This window comes from Xyrauchen texanus, chromosome 15 (assembly GCF_025860055.1).
Source record: "Xyrauchen texanus isolate HMW12.3.18 chromosome 15, RBS_HiC_50CHRs, whole genome shotgun sequence".
NCBI lineage: Eukaryota > Metazoa > Chordata > Actinopteri > Cypriniformes > Catostomidae > Xyrauchen > Xyrauchen texanus.
The window spans coordinates 39,743,850-39,764,993 of record NC_068290.1 but is presented as its reverse complement, the minus strand read 5'-3'; the positions used below and the strand labels follow the sequence as shown (position 1 = coordinate 39,764,993).

The 21,144-nt window shown below is 38.0% G+C and overlaps 1 protein-coding gene across 1 annotated transcript in view; it reads right to left on the bottom strand.

The window, feature by feature from the left end:
* The window catches only part of LOC127655537 (cytochrome P450 4B1-like), a 31,204-nt gene continuing 10,060 nt past the window's right edge, over positions 1 to 21,144 (bottom strand). The window contains exons 8-12 of the mRNA XM_052143425.1: positions 16,480 to 16,670; positions 15,068 to 15,201; positions 12,865 to 12,929; positions 12,094 to 12,176; positions 1 to 2,462 (exon numbers count right to left, since the gene is read on the bottom strand). Coding sequence (XP_051999385.1) covers positions 2,285 to 2,462; positions 12,094 to 12,176; positions 12,865 to 12,929; positions 15,068 to 15,201; positions 16,480 to 16,670 — 651 coding nt within the window. The 3' untranslated portion in view covers positions 1 to 2,284. The remainder of the gene's footprint in view (positions 2,463 to 12,093; positions 12,177 to 12,864; positions 12,930 to 15,067; positions 15,202 to 16,479; positions 16,671 to 21,144) is intronic.

The window sequence follows — 21,144 nt, the reverse complement described above, 5'->3', positions numbered from 1 at the left end:
CTTTATTGCAGATGTTATAAGAAATAAATAACAATAAATTGCATTTTGTCCATGAATAGGAGTATTTATGGTAATCCTAATAAATCACTATAAAATTATGCAGAGGAAATAACAAGCTTCAAACATGTAATAATGAATTAAATCAAAATGACACAAGAAATGAACAGTACAGTGTGTAAAAAACATTAAACCTTAATTATAGAGTTGATGTGGTTTTATTATATTCACGTTGCTATTATATTCACAACAGCTTAGCAAATATGCTATTGGAAGTTAAAGATGGTTTTGAAAGAGATGTTTGAAATCAATATACAACAACAACAACAAAAAAAAAAAAAAACTGGTAAAGAATCCAATGATTCGACTTTAAACTTTATAGTTATGGAGAAATAGTGTATAATGAGTAGTGTAGGTTTCCCTATAGGGAATTTAACTTCCTTTCATGTTTATTTTTTAAATATATTTTTGTTATTTCATATATATGGTTTTAAGTTTACATATTTAAAAAAAAATAAAAAATCTTGTGGGGTAAACAATTATGCAAAAAGGGGCTGAAGAAAATGTACAATTCAACAAAACAAAATCTTCAAAATGGTCAAAAGAATTTTTTTTTTTTTTAATTGTATTTAATTTTTTAAGAAATCTTAATTTGAAACACCTGCCAGAACTACTGATCCAAAACACATCATTAACCTCATCAGTATCAAACCACAAATGTCCTGCCGACCTCTGGAGGAAAATCATGAAGTGCATCTAAAAACAGGAAGTACCTGCCAAACTAGAGATTTAGCAAAACAGCCCACAAGAGCAAAGCTTAAAGGTTTGCTACATCTAATAATGTAAACACAAAACACCAAAAAACAAAGAAAGGAAGAAAAAAAACCTATCCCTTCGAAACATAATTTTATTATCATCTCTTTAATACAAAACAAAGTAACAAGTAAATTATCTTCTTACTTTTTTTACTATAAATTCTGTCATTAGAAAATGATCCTACTTTAGCATATTATCCTGCTTGTACATCCTGTGGTTGTGTAAAGGTTTCTAAGCACGCATCACTGTTGGTGCCAGATGGGCTGGTTTGAGTATTTCTGGGATTTTCACACATAACAGTCTATAGAATTTACTCAGAATGATGGCAAAAACAAAAAACATCCAGTGAGCGGCAGTTATGAGGATGGGATTGCCTAGTTGATGAGAGAGGTCAACAGAGAATGGCCAGACTGGTTCAAACTGACAATATATAAAGATACAAGAATATCATCTCAGAATGCTTTTCTGAGATGCGGGTTGGCGCTGTTTTGGCGGCACGAGGGGGACCTACACAATATTAGGTTGGTGGTTTTAATGTTGTGGCTGATCAGTGTATATATGTTTGGCAAAAACAGTGAGGGTAGTCTGGACATTATGCCACTGTGAACATAGCTGTAGATTCACGAGTGTGGGGTTCGTGAATTGGAGCGATGCCCGATACGTGAAGAAGGAATCACTCATTTGATTCGGTTCTTTTCCATGAATTTGTTTAACGTGCGGGCTGAATTGTTTGAAGCACTTTGTCACGTAGTAAAACAGTAACGGAATGGTTTAGAAGACAGTGAACAAAAACAACGCTGAATGAAGTGGATATTTACTTACAATTAAACGAAACAAAAGCTGCTACTGCATTCAATCGTTTGCCAATGACAAAGAGAGGGGTTTGATTGAAGGTCTCGCCTAAGGGTAGGTCCGGCACTGGCAGTTTCTATTACTATACCCAGTAAATATCATCTACACATAGTACAAATAGTCACTGATTAACTTAAAGTGGCTCATTAATATTTAAAAAATTTCCTCTTCTTCTTTCACACTAGTTACAGATCCTCAGATTTTCTTTGCATATATTAGAGAACCCAAGTTTTACAATTTATCCATTTAATACATCCAGCTGATTAGAGATGAATTTTGGTTACAAGAAAATCATGGGCCAATTCACTAACTGTTATTTAATTTAATTTAGCGTGTGGTATTTCACCATCAAAAATTATTTTATCTTATTTACTAATGCCCACAACCACAAATTATTTTAACCAGGCGCTAAATGTGCTGAAATAGCCATCTGTACTTAAATTTGGCCATTTCCATTTGTTTCAGATCAAACATGCCTCCTTTACAATAAACTACACTATCAGCAGACACAGTTCATTCATAGTGAATTTTCCCTCCACAATAAAGAATTTTAACATTAATATAAAAACAACAAATATAAAAATTACAGTTGTAAAATGCTGTTAAAACAGCTGGCTTTTCATGACTCCGTTTCTACAGGTTTGATCTTGAGGTAAATTCCGTTAAGGGATCTGAGCACTATTTGAGGGGCCATCTTTGGGGTGTGATTTGGGTCTTTAATGAGGTGATATCTCTTCAGTGTCAGCGCAACTGCTACCTTCATCTCATTCATGGCAAAGTTCTGTCCAATGCAGTTTCTGGAATCAAATATGACAATCATTATTAGCCATTTATGTATAACTGTTATAAACACCAGCAGGTTGAAATCAGAAACACAAAGTAATACTGATCTCATTTCTTTCTGTGGTAAGTCAAAAAGTGAGAATCTGATTCCTCTCCATTTTTTGTGTTTATGTGTATTGTTTATAATAATTGTTGCTTTGCAGGAATATTTGTTTTCAATGCTCTAGGAAGTCTATGAATTAGGTAAGTACTCTTTATTATTATCTGCACAAGCTTGAAAGGGAGGTGGTTTATCTCCCCATTGATCTGCTGTTTGCAGCGGAGGGGTTTATTTCGCCTAATTAGTTCTGCATGTTCGTGCACAGAATAGGCATTTCCTCCCTCTGTGCGCAGCTGGATTGTGCCATCATTTACTATATTCTATTATAACAGTGGTTTGAAAATATACACTTACAAGAACGTGTGTATATATATATATATATATATATATATATATATATATATATATATATATATACACACATACACAGGTGAAACCCGAAAAATTACAATATCGTGCAAAAGTTCATTAATTTCAGTAATTCAACTTAAAAGGTGAAACTAATATATTATATAGACTCAATACAAGCAAAGTAAGATATTTGATATATTCCTTTATTTGATATAATTTTGATGATTATGGCTTACAGCTTATGAAAACCCCAAATTCAGAATCTCAGAAAATTAGAATATTACATGAAATCAATAAAAAAAAAGGATTTTAAATACAGAAATGATGGCCCTCTGAAAAGTATAATCATGCATATGTACTCAGTACTTGGTTTGGGCCCCTTTTGCATTAATTACTGCCTCAATGCGGCGTGGCATGGATGCTATCAGCCTGTGGCACTGCTGAGGTGTTATGGAAGACCAAGATGCTTCAATAGCGGCCTTCAGCTCTTCTGCATTGTTTGATCTCATGTCTCTCATCTTTCTCTTGGCAATGCCCCATAGATTCTCTATGGGGTTCAGGTCAGGCGAGTTTGCTGGCCAATCAAGCACAGTAATACCATGGTCTTTGAACCAGGTTTTGGTACTTTTGGCAGTGTGGGCAGGTGCCAAGTCCTGCTGGAAAATGAAGTCAGCATCTCCATAAAGCTTGTCTGCTGAAGGAAGCATGAAGTGCTCTAAAATGTCCCGGTAGACGGCTGCGTTGACTCTGGACTTAATAAAGCACAGTGGACCAACACCAGCCGATGACATGGCTCCCCAAACCAACACAGACTGTGGAAACTTCACACTGGACTTCAAGCATCTTGGATTGTGTGCCTCTCCATTCTTCCTCCAGACTCTGGGACCTTGGTTTCCAAATGAGATGCAAAATTTGCTCTCATCAGAAAAGAGGACTTTGGACCACTGAGCAACAGACCAGTTCTTTTTTTCTTTAGCCCAGGTAAGACGCTTCTGACGTTGTTTGTTGTTCAGGAGCGGCTTGACAAGAGGAATATGACATTTGAAGCCTCAGTCCACTCCTTGTGAAGCTCCCCACACATTTGAATGGCCTTTTCCTGACAATCCTCTCCAGGCTACGGTCATCCCTGCTGCTTGTGCACATTTTTCTTCCACACTTTTCCCTTCCACTTAACTTTCTATTAATGTGCTTTGATACAGCACTTTGAGAACATCCAACTTCTTTTGCAATTACCTTTTGAGGCTTTCCCTCCTTGTGGAGGGTGTCAATGATGGTTTTCTGCACAACTGTCAGGTCAGCAGTCTTCCCCATGATTGTGAATTCAACTGAACCAGACTGAGAGACCATTTAAAGGCTCAGGAACCCTTTGCAGGTGTTTAGCTGATTAGAGTGTGACACTTTGAGCCTACAATACTGAACCTTTTCACAATATTCTAATTTTCTGAGATTCTGAATTTGGGGTTTTCATAAGCTGTAAGCCATAATCATCAAAATTATATCAAATAAAGGCTTGAAATATCTTACTTTGCTTGTAATGAGTCTATATAATATATTAGTTTCACCTTTTAAGTTGAATTACTGAAATTAATGAACTTTTGCACGATATTCTAATTTTTCGAGTTTCACCTGTATATACGTATTGGTATAGATATCTATAGATATAAATATAGATAGATATGTCGTCATACAATAACTATATATAGGTATTGTATGACGACATATCTATCTATATTTATATCTATAGATATCTATACCTATATATATATATATATATATATATATATGTATACACACACAATTTAAGTTTAAGTTGGTACATTTTTTTGCTTTACGCTAAGCTAAAATGCTATTTCTAGCCATTTACATGCACGTTACCAGGCATGATCATATTTTCATATCAAGAAAATTCACGTTGGATCATAATTTCTTTTTTCTGTTAAGACCTTTGATATTAGGGCAAAAATGTTATTCTTGATAATACTTTTTGTATTGTTTTCCTGTTAAACTATCTAAAAATCTTTAAAACAAGATCAATTTGATTGATCTTGTTTTAGAAACAACACTGCACAAGATATTTAGGTTTTTCAGAGAATGTATTTTGTACTTGAATTTCGAAGAGTTTTTATAGTCAAAAGATGTGAAAAAAGTCTACCAGTGCTGAAGAAGTAATCCAAAGTATTTAGAATAAGTTCATGATCTAACAGAATACTGTACGTTACAAATTACATTTTATATATATATTATATATATATATATATACTGTATATATATATACTGTATATATATATATATATATATATATTATATATATATATATATATATATAGTGAATGGTGAGTCAACCATTGTGCTGTTATTGCCGCTCCACCATGCACCCTATGTTTGGGTATGGCCCATCTACTAGAGGATACTGAAAAAGCCATATGCAGTGGCAGCCGATCTACCTTTGCAGGAGAGGATGCAAAGTGTCAGACTTTTTGGACAAACAGATCCCAACAGGAGGACCCAGTCATCTGAGTCAGTCTTAAACTCTCATTTCCTTAAACGTAAAAGAGGATATCCTTCTACTGAAGCCCATAGTAGACCTGATTATCCTGATGTTCCCCATGGTATATGGTTCCAGATACCCAAATTGACACCCAACTACAAATCCTGGAGGCATTACAGGACTTAGCTGGGAAGATGGACTATCTCAATTCATTCAGTAATTATCAGAATACGAGTGAAGAAGAGCAGGGAGATTACTCCAAGTCTTCCAATACTGATGGGGAAAGCACATAACCTGACATAATCACCCGAATTCTCAGCACTGCAAGAATTTTGGGTTTGGAGGTACAGGATGAAACTTCAGCTGCAGCAGTATCACAAGGGGTGTGGGTTTCCCATCCCATCCCAAACCTTCCTTCTCTGTTCCCATTGCCAAAGATTATTCACAGATGCTTAGGAAAGCCTAGGATAATCCGAAGGCTGCACCTCAATTTAATGCTGGTTGTAAACATTTTGCCAAAATACAATAAGCCCTGGAGACAGGAATGGGTGGCATGCTGGCAGCAGAATGTGAAATGGCAGCCCTAACACCTGTCGGTCCAGACCGGGTGACTGATAATCCACGTTGCCCTAGAAAGGAATGTGAAAAACCCCCTGATAATTTTGTTTGCAAGATTCATATCTCAGCCACCCGTGCAGCCCGATTGGGTAATGCTCTAGCCATAATCATGGCTGCTCTACAAAAAAGGCACAAGTTCAGAAAACTGAGACGCTATTGGGCTGATAGATACAGCCCTGTCTAGACACTCCCAGCTTACCAGGGCTGTTGAGGCTTCAATGTCTTCAGCAATCCTCACTCGCAGGCAGATTTGGCTAGCTCAAACCTCTCTTCCTGACACCCCATTAGAAGGGAACTGAAATACATGCCAAAACCCCTGATCATTTTGTTTGCAAGATTCATATCTCAGCCACCCGTGCAGCCCGATTGGGTAATGCTCTAGCCATAATCATGGCTTCTCTACAAAAAGGCACAAGTTCAGAAGACTGAGACGCTATTGGGCTGATAGATACAGCCCTGTCTAGACACTCCCAGCTTACCAGCGCTGTTGAGGCTTCAATGTCTTCAACAATCCTCACTCACAGGAAGATTTGGCTAGCTCAAACCTCTCTTCCTGACACCCCATTAGAAGGGAACTGAAATACATGCCATTCATACTTGGCCATATGTTCCACCTGGACTCCAAATCAGTGCTTGATAAGGCAGAACAAGCCAGTCACAGAAACGTTTTTTTACACAAGGGCAATCACAACACTTCTGCAAAAAAAGGTGATTTCAGGAACCAAGCCACGACAGCATGCAAAATCGTTTTTAACTCCTTGACAATGACCGCCTTTCTGACTTCACAGAGAGTGGGAAAATTGTTTACCCTTGCACAAGCTCTTCGCTTAGGCAAGCGAATAGAACTAGCTCAATTCCAGAGGCTAATGGGCATGATATCTGCAGCAATAAAGGTAGTACCCTTGGGGCTTCTCAGAGCATGGCCATAGCAATGGTAGATAAACAAATTCCGACTTCACACCAAGTTGCACAGATGAGTGAAGTAAAGAGTCACAACAAAACGCATCCAGGCTTTACGTCCATGGATGGACAAACATTTGCTGTCTCAAGGGATTTCTCTGGGAAATATCCCAGCGAGAATAAAATCAGTGACTACAGATGCGTCGCTGACTGGATGGGGAGCCGTTTGGCAAGGCAGAATGGTCAGGGGTTCATGGGTAATTCCATGGACCACAGAACATATAAATGTGCTAGAGCTGAGGGCAATTCATATCTCCTTAAGGCACCTAACTCCGTTTCTACAGGGCAAGCATGTCCTAGTAAGGACAGACAATATGTCTACCGTATATCACATCAATCACCAGGGTGGCACGAGATCATTGTGATGCCTTCAGGAAACCAGAAAGCTTCTGCTTTGGGCCTTCTCAAGATTCACCTCACTCAGAGCAGTTTTCATACCCAGGGTTGTAAACCAGGCTGCTGATCTCCTGCCTCATCCGGATGAATAGCGGTTACATCCAGAGGTGGTGCGCCTAATATGGACTCGGTTTGGCACAGCCCACACAGACCTGTTTGCGTCAGCAGAGACAACACACTGCAAGATATTTTTCACTGAGGTGGGACTTTGGGAATAGATGCACTATCTCACAAGTTCCTCCTCTGATTCCCCATGTGCTCAAACGAGTGGAAACAGGCCATTACAGGATCATACTGGTCGCCCACCAAATGGCCAAACAGACATTAGTCCCCATCCCTCCTATGCCTGATATTGGGCCACCAATTGCCATTGCCAATGAGACTAGACCTTCTCTCTCAGGCGAAGGGCCAGATTTGGCACCCGAACCCAGCCACACTACAGTTTTGGGTTGCCCTCTAATCAGCCCCTCTCTCAGGAGTTAGATGAGGTGGTTTTGAGGACCATAAAAAAAGTGCCAAAGCCCCTTCCAATTGGGACAATTATTCAAGCAGGTGGCGTGTGTTTTCAAAATGGTGCCAGGACAGAAAGCTGGATCTGACTAAATGTGGTATTGACTCTATCCTTTGCTTCCTTCAGTCATTTTTAAACTCCGGAAGAAAGATCAACACAATACGAGTTTATGTCACGGCTATCTCTCAATATCATTATGTTTTTGAAGGCTTAACAATTGGAAAACATGGCTCTGATATTTCAGTTTCACATAGGAGCATTCCGTCTGTAACCAGGAAAACCTTTAAAGTCAATATTATGGGATCTTCCCATGTTCCTTCAATCCCTGACAAATGCCCCATTCGAGACATTAGCCCATGCTGATCTTAAGTTGCTAACATAGAAAAAACGGTTTACCTTCTTGCTATATGTTCAGCCAAAAGAGTGGGTGTGTTACATTCCTTATCAGTAAATGAGGATTGATTAAGATGAAAAGCAGACAATTCAGGAGTCTCCCTTTGGCCACTCCCAGCTTTCCTACCTAAGGTTCATAATCCAGTACAGTTAATCAAGTAATCGAACTTGCAGCATTTCAACTTGACCTGTCTCTACTGGGTACAGGGCTTTATCTACCCACTTTATGCCCAGTCCGAGCACTACACTGTTAAATTGACCATACACAGCCCCTAACACATTCACACACCCAACTATTTGGGGGTGTTTTAGTAAGAACGATACTGGACAGCCAGTTTAGAAACAGCATCTATCACATTGGACAGTGGACACTACTGCACATGCATACTCTAGCCAGCACCTGACAGTTCCAGGAAATATAGTGGCTCATTCCACCAGAAGCCTGGCAACATCATAGGCACCACTCAAGGGGGTGGCACTTTCAGATATTTGTGCAGCAGCATCGTGGAGCTCTCCGTGTACATTAACTATTACAGGGTGAATGTGGCACACCCTGTTTCACCTGGGTCCATGTTTCTGCTTTCAGCTGCTAAACAGGGGTGTGAAGTAAGAGAGGCTTCCTTCCCTAATGACCTTGGTGGTACTAGTCATCCAAGGGTTGACTGTGGTGATGGTCTGAGGGAGGTCAAAATTGGTCAGCTCACCCAGATGTTTATATAGTGACCCAACATCCTTAGGTCAGTCACCTGACTTTGTTTATATTAGGTCTTGAGGATATGCAGTAGAATGGCATCATTCAAGGAAGACTGTGGTGATATTCATCGTTTGGTCTCATAGATCCATAGTAATATGCATAATTTACTTTCTGTGGACAGAAATGCCTTGTTGATGAGGGAGGTCAACAGAGAATGGCCAGACTGGTTTGAACAGACAAAGTCTACGGTAACTCAGAAAACCACTCTGTACAATTGTGGTGAGAAGGCGGCGGCACGAGAGGGACCTACACAGTATTAAGCAGGTGGTTTTAATGTTGTGGATGATCGGTGTGTGTGTGTGTGTGTGTATATATATATATATATATATATATATATATATATATATATATAAATAAAGTTGAAGTCAGAAGTTTACATACACCTTCCTGACATTACAATACAATTCCTGACATTTAATTGTAGAAAACATTCCCTGTCTTAGGTCAGTTAGGATCACTACTTTATTTTAAGAATGTAAAATGTCAGAATAATAGTAGAGAGAATAATTTATTCCATATTTTATTTCTTTCATCACATTCCCTGTGGGTTTATTGAATGTTACATACACTTTGTTTAGTTGCATTGACTTTAAATACTTTAACTTGTGTCAAACATTTTGGGTAGCCTTCCTCAAGCTTTTCAAAATAAGTTGCTGGAGTTTTGGCCCATTCTTCCAGACAGAACTTGTGTAGGCCTCCTTGCTCGCACACACTTTTTCAGTTCTGCCCACAAATGTTCTATTGGATTGAGGTCAGGGCTTTGTGAGGCCACTCCAATACCTTGACTTTGTTGACTTTAAGCTATTTTTCCACAACTTACGCTTGGGGTCATTGTCCATTTGGAAGACCCATTTGTGACAAAGCTTTAACTTCATGGCTGATGTCTTGAGATGTTGCTTCAATATATCCATATCATTTTCCTTCCTCATGATGCCATCTATTTTGTGAATTGTACCAGTCCCTCCTGCAGCAAAGCAGCCCCACATCATGATGCTGCCACCCTCATGCTTCACAGTTGGGATGGTGATATTCGGCTTGCAAGCCTCACCCTTTTTCCTCCAAACATAACAATGGTCATTATGGCCAAACAGTTACATATTTGTTCCATTAGACCAGAAGACATTTCTCTGAAAAGTAAGATCTTTGTCCCCATGTGTACTTACAAACTGAAGTATGGCTTTTTTATGGCAGTTTTGGAGCAGTGGCTTCTTCCTTGCTGAGCAGCCTTTCAGGTTATGTCGATATAGGACTCATTTTACTGTGGATAGATACTTGTCTACTTGTTTGCTCCAGTATCTTCACAAGGTCCTTTGCTGTTGTTCTGGGATTGATTTGCACTTTTCGCACCAAACTACGTTCATCTCTAGGAGACAGAATGCGTCACCTTCCTGAGTGGTATGATGGCTACGTGGTCCCAAGGTGTTTACACTTGCGTACTATTCTTTATACAGATGAACGTGGTACCTTCAGGCATTTGGATATTTCTCCCAAGGATGAACAAGACTTGTGGTGGTCCACAATTTTTTTCTGAGGTCTTGGCTGATTTCTTTTGATTTTCCCATGATGTCAATCAAAGAGGCACTGAGTTTTAAGGTAGGTCTTAAAATACATCCACAGGTACACTTCCAATTGACTCCAATTTAGCCTATAAGAAGCAAATTGGCAAATTGCCTAAAGTCTTGACATCATTTTCTGGAATTTTACAAGCTGCTTAAAGACACAGTTAACTTAGTGTATGTGAAATTGTGACCCATTGTAATTGTGATATAGTCAACTAAAAGTGAACCAATCTGTCTGTGAACAGTTGTTGGAAAAGTTACTTGTGTCATGAACAAAGTAGATGTCCTAAACGATTTGCCAAAACTATAGATTGTTAATATACAATCTGTGGAGTTGTTAAAAAAATAGTTTTAATGACTTTAACCTAAGTGTTTGTAAACTTCTGAATTCAACTGTATCTTTGAAGAGGTTTCATTCAGTATTTGTTTGAAATTTTAGAACGCGCCCTTTAATTTAGCATGCCGCTTATATTTTACCAAAGTTGTGTTGATAAATGTTTAAAAAGATTATTTATATATGAAAAATTCATGGTCTCTTGAGGCTGCTCATCATGCTTGGTAATCATTGTGATAATCATCTGGAAAATCTTACGATAACCGATGAATGTAAAAGACATTGATCCCAAACATAATGGTTACATATGAAAAGTTCATATTTTAAGCTTTTAAACAATACTCCATATGCCTGACTTATGTATTCGGAGACTTGAACATTTAAGCATAAACTTTTTTTTTTGTGATATAGCGCCGCCTTTTGAAGAGGTGACTAGTTTTTTTTTATCTGTTAAAATGAGTTTATGCATTATTAACTAACATGAGCAATGAACAATAGGATTTGATAAATTTACATTAACCAAGATTAATAAAAGTTGTAAAAAAAAAAAATTTTGTTAACTCATTATACCTAATGCATTAAATAAGAGCTAATGCACAATCAGCCGATAGTTATTGCAAAATAAACTTGACTGGGTGATCATAGATAATGTTGATCAATACATTATAATGTGAGAAGAAAGAGACCACAAAGTCTCCAGAAACAGCTATATTCAACCTCCGGTTTACTTCGTAGTTCTTTGATGTTTATATTGCGAAACTGACATCAGACCACTCATTATCCCACTTTTTTAAGACTACTTACCAAATAAATAAATGGACAAGAAATATTCGATGGCACGATTGACCAATCAGAAATGGGTATTCCAGAGAGCCTTGTAATAACTAATGTTAATGAATAGGGCCTTATTGTAAAGTTTTACTGAGTAAATTATGATCGAATTTTCAGTTTTGGGTGAGCCATTCCTTTAAGAGTAAACATTTGCAATACGTTAAAGAGGACCTGCATTGTCACCTGCATTTTTGTGGTTTACTTTCATCTGGATTGAAATGAGGTCTGAGGCACAGTCAGTCCAAACTATAAGCAGTCAGGAATACCTCTTTTCTGTGTGGGTGAATTGTGAATGAATGACCTACTTGTTGGACAGCTCATGTCTCTTTAATTCTCACTGGCATACAAACCTGGGTCCAGCAGAGAAGGGCACAAAGGCATGCGGTGACCTCTCCGCAGAGTTCTCAGGCAGAAATCGCAATGGGTCAAATACCTGTGAAAATCACAACAAATCACATCTTAAATGTATCACACTTTATAAAGCATGGATTTTTAAACTCTTCTGATGAAGTATTTTATTAAAAACACTTTTTGAATTAGTTACTGTATTTGTTGATTTTGATTATTGAATACGTTTTGTCCTCTGTGTAGATAATCAGATCATACAGTATAATTGTATAAATTGTATATTTCTATTTGATTTAGTTATGCATACAATACACAGAGTTCCCACTTTTGAACAATTAATTTCCATGACTTTTCCGTTAGAGTTGGCATTCGAGGTAACACTTTATTAGAAGAATCCACAATAATGTAATAGTTAAGTATGAATAAGTAGAAAGTAATGTAATTAATGCTCAATTTCAAAGTTCTTATATCAAGTTTACTAAACAATATCAAGCCAGTAATTAATAGTGTTACCGCACTCGCAAAGAACAATTTTAAGCCTATTACATATTTTACATATCATCCGAAATTTCCATGACTTTTTAAGATTACATTTTTGGGGCTGGAAATAAAAAAAAAAATTCTCTAATATTTTCAGGTTTTTCATGACTGAATATGCTGTTGTGACTGATTGATGCTATCTGAAAAATGGAAAGTATCACTGAATACTGCATAACATATGTCTGTAAAATAACAAAGTAAACAGACAAGCTTTGTAAAGAATGCACTCATACATATGGATTCTCCCAAACTGTGGCATTCATGTGGATCCCATAAATGCTGACTCCAACCAGAGAACCTATGGAAGAGTAAAGGAGTGTTTTAAAGCATGCATGTGTGTGTTCACCATGTATGTCTTGTGATAACCTGATTACATCAATATTATTGACATAGCAAGTGTTTTTGAAAGGTCATGCAACCCATGCTAAGTAACTGAAAAACAAACAATTGGGTTAATGTTTGAACAGATGTTCTGTAAGACAGAGGTCACTGTTATATCGGTTTATGAGTACTGATCATTATATAACAGGGTAGAAGTGAAGCATTCTCTATTCTGTCAAAATTCAGACCTACAACAGGCGGACAAAATAGTGGCAACATTTCAAAAGCCCACAAAATGGCTTGACCAGTTTTCTTTCCTGTGTTGACATTATTTATTAAAACATGACATTGGGGCAGCTAATTGTTTTATTGTTCTATCACAGCAATGTACCATGATTTGCTACTTGCTATTGCTAGTCAATGGCAAGTGGTATTAGGGGGAGGGACATTACCATTCTTAAGATTTTATTGGTCAAAATTTTGCCCCTGAGTGCAAGTTTACAAAAGAAGAGAAAGACTGTACAACTTATCTGCTAGAAGTCAATTTTGTTACTCGCACACACTGGCATATAGATTAGCCCTGAAACTAATAGACTTGTCATGAACTAAAAAAGCCACAAAAGTGGGGCCATTAACAATATATTCATTTCAAGGGCCAAATTAGGAAACTGAACATCCTTTGCAACAGAGTTAAATTTAAGTCATTTTTCACTGAAAATATTGCCATTTGGCCTAGCTTTTCTCAAATGCAGGTTAAGAAAAAACAAAGATTGCTTTCAGACGTCTGAGCACTCTGCTTTATGCAAAGGATAAGATATTGCATATCATTAATGCGCCAAGAGAGCTAGGGCATGGGTGGGCAAATAAGGGTTACATGACCACCCAATGGAAAATCAGTTTTAACTTCAATGGCTTTTACATTTTTCTTAAATTTATTATGGGCTACTTTAAGTTTCAGAAGCATAGCAGAGATGTGGTTGTGAAATTGTAAAAGAGTCACTGCACAGCACTGAGCCTTTTCATTTAAACCAGTGCAGGCAGTTTGTTCAGTTTGAATATAACAGTTAAAAATTACTTCCGGCAGGAACCTATCTAATATAGAGGAATTGTTGAGCATGAGTTTTCATTTTGTTGCAGACTGCACTGCACATCAACCATCAGAATAAGGAAAATAATTTGAATTCAGTGATTTGGTCCATGGCATGATTGTTGGTGCCAGATGGGTTTGTTTGAGTATTTCTGTAAAGGCTGATCTCCTGGGATTTACACGCACAACAGTCTCTGAATGGTGCCAAAAACAAAAAACATTCAGTGAGCGGCAGTTCTGCGGACAGAAATGGCTTGTTGATGAGAGAGGTCAATGGAGAATGGGCAGACTGGTTTGAACTGACAGAAAGTCTACAGTAACTCAGATAACTGGTCTATACAATTGTAGTGAGCAGAATAGCATCTCAGAATGCACAACATGTCGAACACTGAGGCGAATGGGCTACAACAGCAGAAGACCACATTCTGTTAAATAAAATTGTGTCTTGATTGACATGAAGTTGAGTAGATAATGACAGAATTTTCATTCAAGTTCACCAAAAAAGCAGCAACAAAAAAGTATTACAAAATATTTTGCTCTATATTCCAGGTTTACTGAAGTCGTACAGTTGTAATGCGGAACAGACCAAAATTTAAGTAGTTACTCGTTGAGAATCCTCACCTCCACTGTAGCTCTCAAATCTCATATGCAGGTGTCATAATTGTTCTCAAGACATGCAAGAACACTTTAGAAATTCAGCTTTTGTGTTCCATGAAAAAAATTAAAAATTTCAGGCTTGGAACGACATGAGGGTGAGAAATGTATTATAATTTTGAGGTTACCTATTCTTATAATTAACTGCTAACGTACTGTATATTGATAATTGTCTAGCAGACTAATGTGACTTGTTATTGAGAATTAGTTTCTTCAAAGTTGAACATCTTTTCATTTGATGTTGTCCATATCCAAATATTTTTCAAATCCTGATAAGCACATAAAACATTATTGCTCTATTAAATTGTACAGGTTTATTACACACTGTAGTTCTGTTTCGCAATTTCTTAGTGGTACATTTTGAGGAGACTTACCTTCAGGTAAAGTCCGTCCATCAAAGAAAGTCATAGGTTTAGTCAACTTTCGTGACATTCCTGGCACAGGAGGATAAAGACGCAGGGATTCTTTAATACACATTGTTGTGTATGGGATTTTATTGAGGTCCTCCCTGAAATGTATGTAGAAAATTACAGTGTCAAAAACACAAGTGGATATGGCATTAAGCCTTCTCCATGCCATGTCACAGCAATGCCTCATCCTGCTCCACTCCATGTCCCAGTCAAGTTTGAGTATGCTCCTCGCTATGTTCAAGTCTGACTCATCATTACACCAGTAATATAATGACAGGAATGCCTCCCATTGCAACAAAGTAAAAGTACTTGAGTGAATTACATTACTAAAATTTACTACCCACCTCTGGTCCCATATTTACATTCAAGCTACAGAAGAAAATATAGAAATGCTGCTTCAAGCTTTAACTAGCCTGTTATAGAGTACACTATATCAAATGTCTGTTTCTGTTTTAATTATAACAATGATGATTCATATTTATTTGAATTATAATTGGTTTGATAGTAACACTGTAAAAAATCCTCATTAAGTAGATTCAATGCAGCTAGCTACATTTTGATAGTAACCTATAGTGTAGTTAAATACTTTTTCAAAAGAGTAGCTTGACTGAAGCTTTACTACTTTAAATTATGAGTAGCTTGTCAAACTACAGTATCAATGTAGCTTCCCAACACTGGTAGAGGCATAGAAATGGCACACATCAGCTTAAAGGTTACATATTATGAAGCTGTTTTTGCACTGATGCCAGATTTATCAATCATTTATAAATAATCTTATCTTTTGGTCTATATCTATCAAGTTTCAAATAATAATAAAAAACAATCAAATGAGATTAGGGAAGTAAAGATTTACATCAATGGATAATCCAAATGTATTCATCAAAAGTAAGTAATTTAGTGGTATTCTATGAAACATTCAGTTCACATGTCGATTTGCGTGCTCTTCAGGACTTGTACCCTGTTCCTTTGCATAACAAGTGCAACACTATCAATTAAACTGCCTCACAACGTGATTACACTTTAACAAGCCTGTATATGTAATGCAAACATTAAAATATATCGCCTAACAAGTCCTGCGCTTCAGTAAAAGTTTTTAGATGTCATAAAATAGCACTTTGTGAAGAACAGGGTGAAAAGTGTTTATGAGCTGATAATCTTCCACTTGTAAATAAAAGTAATTGTTGTTGTTGCACCTCTGGTGTTCATTTCAGAGAACTGCTGCGATACGTACAATGAGCCACATAAAAATCATCTTGCAAATATCTAGGTATAGTAACGTGATTCTATGAGACCAGATTGAAGATTTTGGTCACATCGCCCACATGGCACACTCAACTGTCCAGCATCGTATCGTGTAGCTTAATTAATGACATTACCACTCCATGCTGTCTTTGCCCTCCAGAGCTTGCAGGATCTCCTCTCGGCATCTCTCCTGGTGATCGGGGTTACACGCCATACTGTAAAAGATCCACGATATGCCACTGGCTGTAGTGTCATGACCTTCAAACATGAATGTGTCCACCTCAGCCCTGATGTCCTCATCAGACAAACCCTGCTTCTGCTCATCCTGTGAGCAAGTAGATATAAGACAAGATCACAATCTATCAAATCAGTAATATACAATGATAATTTGTAGTACATAACAAAATATGAGATACAGTGGCCCCAAAAGTATTGGACACTTGAGGCACACTTCAAAATGTATTATATCATTGCATTAGATAACAAAATATCAAAGCAAGTGGTCTCTGCAAACAAGTGATGCTAGAAATTTTCTCAGAAATACATTTTCCAAGTCATTTTTAACAAACATGTACCAACCATAAAAGATATTTGTCATCATTTTGAGCTATATACTATATATACAGTATATATACAATATGTATATACTGTATAATATAAACATTACATATTATAACATATATTTACATATAATGAATAAATGCCACTTGGTATGACATTTTGTTTCTAATCTAATGACATTCATAATTATTTAAAGGGTTAGTTCACACAAAAATGGCAATTCTCTTCTCATTTACTCAGATGTGTATTACTTTCTTCTGCTGAACTTAAACGAAGATGTTTAGAAGAATATTTCAGATCTGTAGATTCATACAATGCAAGTAGATGGTGACTGGCACTTTAAAGCTCCATAAAACACAGACAATAGTAGTAAAAGCAATCCATATGACTCCAGTGGTTAAATTAATGTCTTCTAAAGTGATACGATCACTTTGGGTATGAAACAGATCAGTATTTAAATGATTAGTTCACCCAAAAATGAAAATTCAGTCATTGTTTACTCACCCCTGTGTTGTTATAACCCTATATGACTTTCTTTCTTTTTCATAACACAAAGGGAGAAATTGTGAAAAAACAAAGTTTATGGTGACCACCTCAAAAGAACACAAAAGCATAATTCAGAAGTCTATGACCCCTGATTGTTATGAAAGCAACAAAATGAAAGCTAATGTAAATTGACAGTTCACGCAGCATCCTCACAACATTGGGGTGTTCAAGTGGAAACTCACTTGTTTATCTAAAAACAGGACCTCCACAGCAACAACGACAACAGAACACAACACAGCTGCACACAAAACAGAGAACAGAACTTCCTAAACATGTCTGAAGTGTTTGTAGTTGAAGAATTTATGCAATTTTTTGGACCAGTGCCAGTTCACAGTGGACGGAGTTACCCGTGCATTGCCAAAAATAGAAAACAAGCAATTGATAGAATGTACCATCGCTCATCACTGCTGGTACGGTCAGAAACTCTGATTAGCATAGAAAAGATACCTTTTATTGCGTATCGTTTGCTTTCTGGTTAAGACACAGTGACTGTAGCTGCCTGTAGCCTCTATGTTTCTGTTTGATTTCAGAATCAGAATTAACTTTATTGCCAAGTATGCTTACACACAAGGAATTTGTCATGGTGACAAGCTTCCAGTGCAAATGCAACCATATATACATACATACAAACATACACATAAACATATATACGTATAGTGTGTCAGGGTTGTATGTGTGGTTGTTTTTTGCTTTTGCTTTGATAAATTTGTTCCATGCCATGTTTGCTCCTGTTTCCTTGTCATGTGTTTCCCATGATCTTGTGTCTTGTCCCCATTGGTTCATTAGGTTGTTAGCTGTCACTTTATCTTGTTTAGAGTCCTAAATGTTCATTGGTTTCATTGTCATGTGTTCTCCCTAGTCCAAGTATTTAACACTCATGTTTGCCATTGTCCATTGTTGAGTATTGTTGCTGTAATATTGGTTCTATAGTCAAGTCATGTTTACATTTTGTTTCATTGTCAAGCCAAGTCATGTCAAGTCAATCAAGTCAAGTTTATGTTTTGTTCATGTTTAAAGTTAGTGTTCTTGGATATCACTTTTGTAAATGCACTTGGGATCATCGCACTTCATTGTCATCACTGTAGACGCACTACCATGTTGCCAGCCAACTATACAGAATACTCGACCCACCAAGATGAACCGAACGGTTCAGTTACTTCGCCTACAACAATAAAACTTTTTCATTGCGGAATATATTGTGAAATTTTGTGCTCTGGCCTACAGGATTGGTTTTAATGAGATTCCCCGCAAAGACTGTTTTCGTTTTGGATGAACCAACCTCGTCCATTCCAGAGCCAGTTGGAATTGGTTCCTGCCATTGTGCCCACCCTGAGTTCTCCTGATCAGCCAGTTCCCCCGAAGCCACCACCTCGATTATTGCCCTCTGAGATATCTCAGACACGGAGAACTTTAAAATCCTTCGACATCACTTCGGCTCTATGTTCCCGCGGCTCCACCGCGGTTGTTTTGACTGTCGGCTTTACCAGGGTCCCTCGTCCCTCCTGGCAGTTCTGGCGCTCAGAGCTCTGTAGTGCTGGCCAGAGGGCAACAGTTCAAAAAGGAAGTGTGCTGGGTAAATGGGGTCAAGAGTGATTTTACCAGCCCTTTTTGACACTCTGTATTTGTACAATTCTAGCAGGGTGGGTAGGGATGCGCCAATAATCCTCTCAGCAGTCTGAACTATCCTTTGAAGTCAAAACCAGACAGTTATAGAAGTGCTAAGGACAGACTCAATGACTGCTGAATAGAACTGTATCAGCAGCACCTGTGAAGGTTGAACTCCCTCAGCTGGCAAAGGAAGTACAACCTCTGCTGGGCCTTTTTCAAAATTGAGTCTATGAGGGGTCTCCCTCTTTAGGTCCTGTGAGATGGTAGTTCCCAGGAACCTGAATGACTCCGCTCTTGCCACAGCACTTTTCAGAACGATGAAAAAATGTTGGTGTGTTCCTCCTAAAGTCCACTGTCATCTCCACTGTTTTAAGCGTGTTTAGCTCTTCCCTTCTGTATGCAGACTCATTGTCATCCTGGATGAGGCTGATGACAGTAGTGTCATCTGCAAACTTCAGGAGCTTAACAGAGGGGTCCTTGGCAGTGCAGTCATTTGTGTACTAGTGGGGAGAGTACATATCTCTGTGGGCACCAGTGCTGATTGTACATGTGCAGGATGTGAGTTTCCCCATTTTCACTATCTGCTGCCTGTCAGAAAGCTGGTGATCCACAGACAGATAGAAGGAGGAACAGAGAGCTGGGTTAATTTAATCCATAGGAGAATGGGGTTGATGGTGTTAAAAGCCAAACTTAAGTCAACAAATAGTATCCTTGCACAAGTCCCTGGTCTGTCTATTTGTTGAAGTATGTAATGCAGTCCCATATTGACTGCATCACACACAGACCCATTTGCTCAATACGGCAGGGGATCCAGAAAGCGTTCACTTATGTCCTTTAGGAGGGCCAACACCTGCCTCTCAAATGACTTCATGACCACAGATGTCAGGGCAACAGGTCTGTAGTCATTAAGTCCTTTGATCTTTGGTTTCTTTGGGACGGGGATGATTGTGGAGCGTTTGAAGCAGCAGGGAACTTCAGACTGTTCTAGTGATCTGTTGAAGATCTGTGTGAAGATGGGGGTCAGCTGGTCAGCACCGAATTTTAGACAAGTGGGAGAAGCCCTTTACAGTCCTTACTACAGGTTTAGCTGATTTTAGTTTCTGCCTGTAGATCGGAAGAAGATGAACCAGACAGTGATCAGCGTCCCAAAGCTGCTTGAGGGACAGAGCGATATGCATCATTTATTGTTGTGTAGCAATGATACAGTATATTTCTGTCTCTGGTGGGGCATGTAATGTGCTGTCTGTATTTGGGCAGTTCACATGTGAGATTTGCCTTGTAAAATCCCCAATAATAATAATAAGTGAGTCTGAGTGTTGTTGTTCTGTGTCTCTGATCTGATTAGCCAGCAATTGCAGCACTGCGCTAACACACGTGTGTGGAGGAATATAAACACGTACAAAAATATGCGAGGAAAACTCCTGCGGCGAGTAGAAAAGCTTACAGTTTATGAAGAGTGCCTCTAAATTAAGACAGCAAATCTTCTTCAGCTTTGTTTTATCTGTACACCAACATTCATTCTCTGTTTTGTGTACAGCTGTTTTGTGTTCTGTTGTGTTCAGCTATCACTGTGGTGGACCTGTTTTTAGATAAACAAGTGAGTTTTTGAACGTGCACAAGAGATCAACTGTCAGTGAAAATTTTCACTAGATAATACATTCGATTTCAGGTTTGTTTCTCCCTAAACCTTATCTTATGAATTCATAACAATCATGAGTCTCATGAAAAAATGTATTAGACTTTTGAATTGTACCTTTGTGTCCTTTTGAAGCTTGAAGTGGAAGTCACCATAAACTGCCATTGTATGACATCACTGAGCACAAATTATTTCACAATTTCTCCCTTTGTTTAAAGAAAAAGAAAGAAAATCATATAGGGTTGTAACACACAGGGGTGAGTAAACAATGATTGAATTTTCATTTTTGGGTGAACTAATGCTTTAAGTCATTTTCACTATAATTGTTCACTTCCGGTCGCTCTCCGATGCCTGTCCATAATGGAGTTCCCTTAGCCTCTCGCGTGAACATATCAGGCATCGGAGAGTGACCAGAAGTGAACAATTATAGTGAAAAAACTTAAATATT